The 11,036-nt window shown below is 41.8% G+C and overlaps 1 protein-coding gene across 1 annotated transcript in view; it reads left to right on the top strand.

Annotated features, from left to right (window-relative positions):
• The first annotated feature begins 246 nt into the window (after window positions 1–246).
• Window positions 247–11,036, top strand: part of Cers6 (ceramide synthase 6) — a 262,651-nt gene continuing 251,861 nt past the window's right edge. Inside the window, exon 1 of the mRNA XM_048345292.1 lies at window positions 247–616. Coding sequence (XP_048201249.1) covers window positions 447–616 — 170 coding nt within the window. The 5' untranslated portion in view covers window positions 247–446. The remainder of the gene's footprint in view (window positions 617–11,036) is intronic.

Raw genomic sequence — 11,036 nt, 5'->3', positions numbered from 1 at the left:
GCTGAGGTGCACTGGGACTCCGTGTCTGCCCTGAGTGCCCCGTGAGTGAGCACCGGGGCGGGAGGAACTGCGGGAGCGGTGGCCCTGCGCTCGGGGCGCAGCGGCTGCGTCTTGCCCTCCGGGCGGGCGTGGGCCAGCTGGCCGCGTGTGCATCGCTGCTTGACGCGAGGAAGAGCCAATCAGGACGAATGGCCGGGGCTGCCATGTGACAGGCGAGGCGGCCCCTTTTTCAGCGCGGCCAGAGGGAGGAGAGAAGCGGGGCTCGCCGCCAGGCTTCCAGAGCATCGGCACCGGAGGAGGCGGAGGCGGCGGCGGCGGCGGCAGGCGCGAGCGGCGGCGGCAGCGGTACAGGCTCCTAGCCAGCTCGGCGCGCATCGCCGGGCGTCCTGCGCTGCAGAGAGCTACGAGGGCCACTGGAGCCACACGGCAGGAGTGGACAAAGCAAGATGGCAGGGATCTTAGCTTGGTTCTGGAACGAGAGGTTTTGGCTCCCGCACAATGTCACCTGGGCAGACCTGAAGAACACGGAGGAAGCCACCTTCCCGCAGGCTGAGGACCTCTATCTCGCCTTCCCCCTGGCCTTTTGCATCTTCATGGTGCGGCTTATCTTCGAGAGGTAAGAAGGGCTGGAGCACCTCCTCCCCTTCCCCTGCACACACACGCACGCACACACACATACACACAGAGGCACGCGCGCGCGCACACACACACAACCACGCGCACACTCACACTCTGTGGCGCACGCCCCTGCGCCTCCGCGCTCGTGCTCACATCCCAACCTTTGTGTTCGAGGAAGGGTCTACGACCCCATTTGCCTCACTTGCTTCCTAGGAACCGGAGAGGCTCTGGCTTGCCAGCGGATTTCCTCCTGGGTTCCGGGAAGGGGCTGCAATCCTTGCCTGGCGCTACCCGGAGTGAAGACTTCGGGGTCCCAACCCAAGCACTTGATGGAGCTGGGCCCTCCATCTGCCTAGTCCCCCGCGATGCCCGCCTGGACTTAACCGCTCAGGCTGGCTGCCACCCACCTGACAGCCAGGACCCGTTCTGGCCAGTGAGCTGGAGGGCGGAGGAATCCCACACACTCCCCATCTTTACACCCCACCGCCGGAATTGTAGGGACTGTGTTTCAGAAGACTTCGCTTGAGATCTTTGGCTTCCATCTGTGACACTCGGGCCACCAAGTCTTGTCACAGTAGCACTGCAAATCATGAATGGTTTCTTTAAAAGAGGGTAGATCAGGACAGGTGGACCTCCGATAAAGTGGTCATCTTAAATTGACAGCTGGACCCTATGACTAATCAAAAGCTTCCCGTGGGTCCCAGTACACACTTAAACGTTAAAAGAATTGCCCTAATAGTTGCCTCCTTGGTTTGTTTGTATATTGCCTTTGTATCACCCGCACACTTGGGCAACTCTCCTTGAATCTTAGGCACTAAACTAGATTGTAACTGCTGTGGGTTCTCATGGTGCCATTGAAACAAAACTGAGACCGTGGCAGGCACACTTAATTTGTTATAACTGAAAACATCATTTTCCCCTTTCCTTCCCCCACCCCCATTCATCAGTGAAGGCTGAATTTCATAGATCACAAATTCCCACATCCACCCCTCCTCTCTCTGCCCTCCCTCCTGCCTGGAACTCACCTGGGGTTGTTTCTGAGGAATTTGCTCAGTTGTCTTGTTTGGGGTTTCTGTTTGCCTAAAACATTATTGAGAATAGTAGAAGCTATCTTTTGTGTCCTTTGTTGCTGGAAAAAAAAAGTATCGTTGAAGGAAGCTGAATTTTTCAATGGGCAATATTGTTGCTTGAGAACTAACTCAGATGTTCCCATGCTGCAACTGACTTGCACAAAGGAACAGACTTAAAGACCTACTTTTAACAAGTCAGAATCAGAACAGATATGTCATTGATCCTATCCAGTGTTGAGAATTACTGTGAAAAACTGAGTGTGTTTGCAGCTTTCAAAGTGCTCCCAGGACAAATGTTTACTTACAGGAGGGAGGAACTGGGTCTAACCTTGCAGTCTCTGCAAAGACAAGCAGGCTTAGGAACAGCAGGTTGCTAAGTATTGGCACATTGTAGGGTTTCCACATACAACTGCTGAACACCATCTGATAAATTCTGCCTAGTATATTTTGTCTGCATGCACTTTTACATGGCTAATGTATTTAAAATAAATCTTCCCATCGTGTGTGCTTTGGAGAACAAAGGCATGACAGTTGATGAACTGAAAGCAGAGAGCTGCATTTTCCTAACATTCTTCTCCGTACTGTTCTCTAGGATGGAAAAAGAATTACTAGCAAAGAATGGAGATAGCATTGTACTTAGGTGGGGGGAGGTGAGAGGGAGAGAAAACAGTAACATGAAGACTGAAGACAGGAAGTTTAATTTTCTTCTCCCAGAACATTTTTTTCTTCTTCTTTCTCGCACAATCCCAGGGTTCGAGTTACACAAAGGGATCAGGGGTTTCAGTGATCTATCATAGCAAATGGCCTCATATTGATATGTAGGGAATTGTTTTCCTCCAGGCCACTAATACAAGTAGAAATAAGTTAATGGCCTGTATGGAAAGTGGGAGTTTGTGATTCATGTTCAGAATAGTAATCCAATGTGATGCATATGCCAGAGGATGCTGGCTGGTGTTTGTGGGTGATCTGCTGGGGTTCTTCCTATCATGATGACAGCTCTACCTTTGACCATCCACATTGGAAATCCCAACGTTTAGAAATGCTGCCTATTTCTTCTCATCTCAAGTCTTAATGAAACATTCTGGTATCCAACCTGTAGCCCTCTTCTTAGTTGTATGCATCAGGAGCCTGAATTTATATAGCTGAACCAGCCACATTATGATCATATATACAGCTGGCTTACTTGAAGTACTCTTTACATGTTGTGCATATGTATTTTTTGCTTTATTTTATAATACTGCAATAGTATAATCCCTTTGTAAAATGAAATGCAGAAAGAATTTTCTCAATATTCTGTTCCTTTCATGCTTTGTCATTTATTTAGAAGTTGAAAACATATTTAGGAAATACTTGATTATCCAAGCTTTTTATTTTCTCTTCACTGAGGGCAGTGACGTCCTTGTTGAGGCTAAAATTGTGAATTTGAGCATCTGCTTCTCAGTCCCAAGTATTTCTGATGATAAGGCAAGCACTAATGATTGGACTGAATTGCGCTTTGCCAACTGAACAGTCCTATCTTTTTGTTTTCACTCCCACTGTTGGGGTGTTGACAGGAGGCTGTAGTGGCCAGAACATGCCATTGTTATAGCAGCATATGGTAAGCACTAGGAAGCCTGGCGTGGATGGGTAAAAATGGAGCAGCCTAAGGTTGATGACTTTGGCTGAGTCTCTGAATAGCCCAGATCTTGGTGGATTTTTAGCATAGACCTTATGCTCAACTCTGGGCAGGGACCAAAAGGGCCGTTGTAGGTACTACTTGAGTGTCAAAGTAAAACTTCTATTTTAAAAACTGGGTAGTTTCTTTTAGAATAAAAATTGTAATGTATTCCATTATATTATGTTGTTTGCTTGACAATAAAGAACAAAGTATTATTCAGTAGTGAAGCTTTATCTATTGGTTAATTTTCTTGACTCGATGCTCATTTAGATTCTGTAACCCATTCTCAACAATTATGATAATTCTTTCATTTCGTATTTTTAAATAGATTATCTCTGCTATTCATAATTGTTCTGCTGAATGTCTGTTTGGAAATAGAAATTCTTTGTATTATAAAAGGTAACTTTAATGAATTTTCTTTGTGAACAGAGAAAGAGAGACAAAGAGAAAGAGGTATAGAAATTATTGATTAGGAATCAGAATACTCAAGTCCAAATATTCCTCATGCTGGGGCAGACTCCTAAATTTACCTCTGCTTATTTTCTCATTGGTGCAGTGAAGCAAACAGCTATTACAACCTAAGATTTCTCTCCTTCCTAATTCCTTGAGTCCTGTGGGCCCTTTTGAAGCTTACTAATTATCATTCCATGAGTTTGTGAAGCAAGCTAACCATTATGTTTTGGCAGGTATAAGGTCTCTCTGAATAAAGAGATTTTTTTCCCCTTTAGAGTATTCTTGTCAATGATTTTTTTACTAATATTTTTCAATTGCATTTTGAGACAAAAGAATCATGTGAGATCTTATCATTTGTGCTCCCCAAAGCTACAATATTACTGAATAAGCAAGCAAGAAAATTCCACAGAGAAAATAGCGGCTTCATTTATTTAGGCTTCTTTTTGATGGAACCCAGAGGCAGCCTGACACCTGATTGGGTAAGAAATGAGAAGCTAATTCCTCATAGGGTGGCTCTCAAAATGCCAAGGCATGTGAGGAGCAGCTTCTTTTATGAAGTGATGCCAGTCCAGCCACATTCTGTTCAGATAGAGCTTGATCTGTTTTTCTCAAACTTCCAAGCATGGCAGTGCCCAAAATTGTGCCAGAGGAGATATTTAAACAGTGGGCTTATTCTTACAAGATACCTTGCTGTATCTTTGCCTTGCCAGGGCCTTGAGGAAAGCCCTCTAGAGCAGATGAGGGGAAGAGGAGGGGAGAAGGAAGGGGTGAGTTGGAATGGGATGTGCTGGGGGAGATGAATGAATGGCACATGGAACATGTTCTTAAATTTTACCTTATAATGAGAAGATTGATACTCTCAGGTATTTTCAATAGTATCTGAGAAGAACTTGCATAGAAATATGGATTTTTTTCATATAATCACTCTTGTATATCAAACTATAAATGGACCTTAATTCAATAATTAAATAATGGTGTGATTGAACTAACACAGTGGATGATTGCTTTGACTGAACTTTCTAAGAAGCAAGTGTTTTCTCACACAAGACAAGTGTGTTGTCACACTCACAAATAGGTTGTTTCTTATAGTTTCTGACCTGGCTATCACAAAATGAATTGAAATGGATGTCTTGTGGTAAAACAATCTACAATGAAAAGAAAGGATGCTATTCTTTACAGAACTTTAGCATGACTTTGTGTGTGTGTGTGTGTGTGTGTGTGTGTGTGTGTGTGTCCAGCAAAACAAAAGTTTACATTTATAGTCTTTCATAATGTAGTGATATGTGACTGGTTGATTTTGCGGGTTAAAGGCACATTTTTACTTTTAATGAAAAGTACTTCCAAATTCTATGATAAAGTCCACAGGTGAAATAGCTACCCTATTAAAAGTGATATGATAGCATCATGTGTTGTGAAATTCACATCAAGTCCACGTAGCACTTTTCCTATAAAGATGTGTGATCTTTATGGACACTTATGGAGCAGGGTTCTCCTGCAGTGTTACTTTGCAAGGGAACTCTGGGTGGGAAAGAGCAGGGAGCCAAGGGAGGAGGATGGAGTTTCAGGTGACTTTGTTGTCTCATGGCTTTTTCAGACATCAAGCTTTCCTCATATGTGTTACTCAGCTGGCTCCACCTTGTTGGCAAGTTCTGGAGTCTAAGCCCAAAATTTCAGAAGCTATTAGTTATTAATTTCTTATAAAGTCACAACTCAAAAATGTTATTATTTATTCTCTCCCCGTTCCTATTATTTTTACTTATTCGTTTTTAAATTTAATTGTATTTTTGAGTCGGTGTTCCCCTTCCTTAGCCCACATCGACTTTGAACTCTCAATCTGCTTGCATTTGCCTCCTGAGTACTAGGATCATAAATGTCTACCACCATGCCAAAGGTGATCAATTCTTAAATACTTTTGAGTCATGATGCTGAGGTTCCAGATTTTCTTTGATACTAGTTTTATCACTTAATGTGTTTTAGGAATGATTTTTTTCCTTTGTATTATACATATATATATTTATTATCAAGCTGAATTAGAGTCCTTTGTATTTTTTTTAAAGTAAGCAATACCTTTGATATTCTACAGCACCACAACCATTCTGTACTAGTGATACCCTGAGAATTTTTTCCCTAAGATTTTATTCTTTCTTCTTTATTAAAAGATAATTTCAGGGCTGGGGATATAGCCTAGTGGCAAGAGTGCCTGCCTCGGATACACGAGGCCCTAGGTTCGATTCCCCAGCACCACATATACAGAAAACGGCCAGAAGCGGCGCTGTGGCTCAAGTGGCAGAGTGCTAGCCTTGAGCGGGAAGAAGCCAGGGACAGTGCTCAGGCCCTGAGTCCAAGGCCCAGGACTGGCCAAAAAAAAAAATAAAATAATAATAATAATAATTTCACAAGCTTCTTTTGTTTTGGTCACTCCTGACTCCTTACTCTTTTTAACTGCTCCCAACACTTATGTTATAGCATCATTGATACAGGAAGGTAATTCTTAAATGTCTTTTTTGGGGGGGAGGGGGAGTGTCTCATTAGTAATGTAATTTTATGGTTGGGTGTCCAGGGTTCATGATCTGAAGCTTGACTTGGGGCTCATCATTCAAATTGGTTTTATGTTTGCATCATATAAATGCCTTTAACTGCTAATGAATAACTTTAAAAAATTTGGAGAAAATAGTAGTAACATTTTGTCTCTACTAACCATTTTATTATACATGGCTTATTTCATTTAAATTATCTCCCAGGGCCTATGAGATGGATTCTAATGTTTACCCAAATTCTAATAAAATTAAGGATTGAGAATTGAGGAAGTGCACTTAACTATATAGCTTGAAATAGCAATATAGGCATTTAGAGTTAGGTTTCTTGATCTAATAGCTTTGGTGATACTCTAAAGCAAATAGCATGACCTCATATAACAACCTCATGTATATGTCTATACAAATATCATATATAATATATACATACATATATGAATATGTATATATAAATGCACACATATGTAAATATATGAATGTATGGTTTTGCTATGGATATGTCTGTGTACATGCATATATGTATATATGTCTATATATATGCAACTACTAGGCTTTGTATGCTGCCTTATCATCTGAACATTTGCCATTGCAATCAAACTACTTCAAAAGTATTTTCCCTGACTACATTATTCTACATTATGGATATAATGTAATTCCCTTAAGTTCTCATACCATATTTTTATTGGACCTTTAAGCTGTTTCTAGCATATAAATATCTCAATTTTTGTTGAGTTCCTAAGGAAATTTTCCTATTAGTAGCATTCATCAGCCCCCAAAGGTAAATGTTTTAGTGCTCTTGACAGATGCAGGTTGCCAAATACTTGGTACAGAAAGACTGGATCAGCTGTCTAACTGCAGATCCTTATCAGATTGTATGGCATTGTCACTTGAGAAAACATTGGAACAGACATTACTGTTCTAATGTGAGTATCTTTCCCATTACACACGATGAACTTATTTCCAAAGTGTCTTAATCACTTGTAGTTCACTTTATCTGAATCCATGCGTTTTTCCATTGGGATGAGATGAGGCTTTATCTCATTTTTTTGTTTTCCTGCCCTTCCTCCTGCCCCTCTCCATCTTGTCTTGGTCTCTTTCTATGGCCACATGTTCATGTTCTTCTGTTTCGTTTGCCACCTGCCTCTCCCACAAGTGAAGTCGGGAAGGAAGCTTTGCAGATTCTACAAAATGAACGAGATGCATTCAAGATGAAATAGATCATACATATCCTGACTTTAATATGAAGAGTAGGCTGTGAGCAATGGCTGGGAGGAAGACAGAGCCATAAAATGTGGGGGTGAGGGGGTAACTGAGAGATCCAGACTAAACTTTAGATTGTCTTTCCGAACTAGTGGTTCACAATGGCCTACTTCTTAGGAAAGGATAAATCAAAAGTACAAAGAATTTCTACCTCATGTCCATTAGGATTGCTGTATCCCACTTCTTTTTTTTTCTTCAAAGTTTTATTATCAAACTGATGTACAGAGAGGTTACAGTTTCATACGTTAGGCATTGGATACATTACTTGTACTGTTTGTTACCTTGTCCCTCATACCCCCCTCCTCCCTCCCCCTTTCCCTTTCCCCCCTTGAGGTGTTCAGTTCACTTACACCAAACAGTTTTGCAAGTATTGCTTTCGTAGTTGTTTGTCTTTTTTTACCCTGTGTCTCTCAATTTTTGGTATTCCCTTTCAATTTCCTAGTTCCATTTCTTTCTTTTTTTTTTTTTTTTTTTGGCCAGTCCTGGGCCTTTGGACTCAGGGCCTGAGCACTGTCCCTGGCTTCTTCCCGCTCAAGGCTAGCACTCTGCCACTTGAGCCACAGCGCCGCTTCTGGCCGTTTTCTGTATATGTGGTGCTGGGGAATCGAACCTAGGGCCTCGTGTATCCGAGGCAGGCACTCTTGCCACTAGGCTATATCCCCAGCCCTCAATTTCCTAGTTCCATTTCTTAATACCACCGTATTTGTAACTTGGTTTTAGAATAGCGACATGGAGTGAACAAGAATTCAGACCATAGCAACAAACCACGGAATATTATTCAGCAGTGAAAGGGGAACTGTAAACTAAAAATGGTGAATATGATAAAAATTGTGTTCTATGCATGTTATCCTAATAAAAGAATAGAAGAATCACTAGCTCTAAAAAATTAAAGAAAACTAGAAGTAAATGTCTTCGTTTTCTACTTGGAACAGACATCATTCTTGGTATTACTTCCCTCAAACACTGCTGTTGTTTTTTAAATGTATAATTTTCTTTGGATCTAGGTGAGTCCTTCTTTCAAGAATCATCTGACTTGTGCAGCTGGGAGGTGAGGGAGCTGAGAGTGATGTGTGAGATCCAGAGTGCACTTATGTACTCTTTTTCCTTTTTCTGGAACCCAAACTACTTAGCCTTAAGGCCATTTGTTAACAGGAAAATTCAGTAGTAAAAGAAGCACAGACAGGAAAGCCAAGGGTCTCTAGAAAAGTACATTGCATGGTTTTGGATTAACGTGAAGGCGTCCTAGTGAGTACATGATCCATTTAAAGAGCGTCCAGATAATAGGATAAAATCCTCCTGAGCCAAGTCGCTTAGCCCACACACAGATAGGTCATGTGTGAGCTTGGGCTCAGGGTGAGGTAAGGTGGGAGTTACTTTTCTTTCCTCTTTTTCAATTTAATTTTATTGCATACTGTAAACAAATGATTTCAGCATGTAAATACTTACAGACAATATTTTTCACTCAAAAACTAGGACATATTACATAGGCAATAACTGGAAGCATGGGCAGGCACATACACTAGAACAGTAGGGTCTGAAAATTATTTTAATATTTAGTCATTGTATAAAAACACTTTTTTTTTTTTTGGCCAGTCCTGGGCCTTGGACTCAGGGCCTGAGCACTGTCCCTGGCTTCTTCCCGCTCAAGGCTAGCAGCACTCTGCCACTTGAGCCACAGCACCGCTTCTGGCTGTTTTCTGTATATGTGGTGCTGGGGAATCGAACCTAGGGCCTCGTGTATCCGAGGCAGGCACTCTTGCCACTAGGCTATATCCCCAGCCCTAAAAACACTTTCTATGACTCCTCTACTGGAGTATTTTGGGGCCAGGTGTTTTTATTTTTTATTGTTTTCAGGGGTATGGTTAGATATTCACAAATGTTCTTTAATTGCCGGACAGATATTTATTTTTTCTAGACAACCACTTCTACACAGTGACCTGGGACTACCATTCGTTTGTGTCTTTGTGCTCATAAATGTCACCTCTTATCACTGAGGATTTCAGGTTACCAAGCTATTATTGCTGTCCTGAAGCTGAGATTGAGATGTGCTTTCTTTCATTCTTTTCTTCCACCCCTGCCTTTTTCTCCTTAATCCTTCTCCCCCTTCACATTATCACTGGTGCAGGTCCTTTTTAGACATAGGAATGCCTTAAGAAGAATGACATATTTTAGGGGGTGGCGGGAGAAGATACAGAAAGTCATGAAAAGCTGTGTTCAGGCAAGGTTTGGCCAGTGTTGGAATGAAAGCTGCCAGCCAGGCTAAGTGGCTCTGCAGGTCTTGTTTTAATAGATCACCATTTCAAAGCAGAATAAAATGACCTGGTCATTTAAGCAGAGTGGCGGTTTGGACACAGTAACTTGAGTGAAGGAAATTTGAGAAAGAAGCAATCAGTCATTGAGGCATTATGGACTTGACAAGGTTTTCGGGGCTTTGCATGGCAGTAGCTGTGTGTATATGCTTGAGAGAGCTAGGCAGTGCTTTGAAATTAGGTTACTGTCTCATATATTGGCTGTAATTTATTAGAGATGTATATGTTTAACTTAAGAGGAACACAAATGGAGGATCAGGAATGCAAGCACTGCCCTTCATGTGCTGTGCAACATCAGCAACAGTTCCTGGCATTTGTGTTCTCACTGAAACGTGAGGATTAGGCCTGCTTTGTAGTGTTGAAAGACTTCATGGGAAAATACACTGAAAGTGGCTCAGTACAGACTGGTTCCTAAAGTACACATTGTATAGAACATAATTGATAGTGGAATCTGGTATTTAACACCCACTTGAGAAATGACATTTAGTAATGTGATTCAGGGTACTGGGGGTGGGATAGGGATATGGAGAGAGGGTATAGTTTATGGAGGTTGTAGAACCTGTTTATACATTTGTCCCTGGAACTGAAGATTTACATGTTCAGTGGAAGACTGAATAGTTAGGGTTTTAGGCAGGCCTTGAAGCACCCATTTCTTCAGCACTATACCTATTCTGGAAGGAGAATGTACCTAAGCCTTTTTTTCTCAACTATTTACAGTGATGCAAGTTGCATGCCAGAGACTGGCTTATATTTGAAGGCAGAAAATGATTTCTAAGGAAATGCCAGTCTTTTCAGTGGAGGGAAGCCATATACATATACCCCAACCTACTGCCCACCCCAGGTGTACCATGAAGGCCTCCTTTTTTATTGCATGAAGTCTCAAGGGAAAGTGGATTGCTTATTTAACCACTGGTAATAGCAAAAATCAAATATGGCATTTATATTGATTTAAGAGCTGAGTGGCGTTCTGGCCTGGCCATTTCCTAACTACAAGTCTAGGAGCAAATTAATCTCTCCAAGCTCGGTTTCTAGCTGAAGTTCACAAACTTAGTGTGAGAATGAAATGAGATAAATGTATGCACAGTATGGAGGGCAATGCCCAGTGCATTGAAATGGTGGCAATTTGTTCTTCAAG

Source organism: Perognathus longimembris, chromosome 4 (genome assembly GCF_023159225.1).
Source record: "Perognathus longimembris pacificus isolate PPM17 chromosome 4, ASM2315922v1, whole genome shotgun sequence".
Lineage (NCBI taxonomy): Eukaryota > Metazoa > Chordata > Mammalia > Rodentia > Heteromyidae > Perognathus > Perognathus longimembris.
The sequence above is the reverse complement of the archived record's forward strand: the minus strand, read 5'-3'. Positions and strand labels throughout refer to the sequence as shown.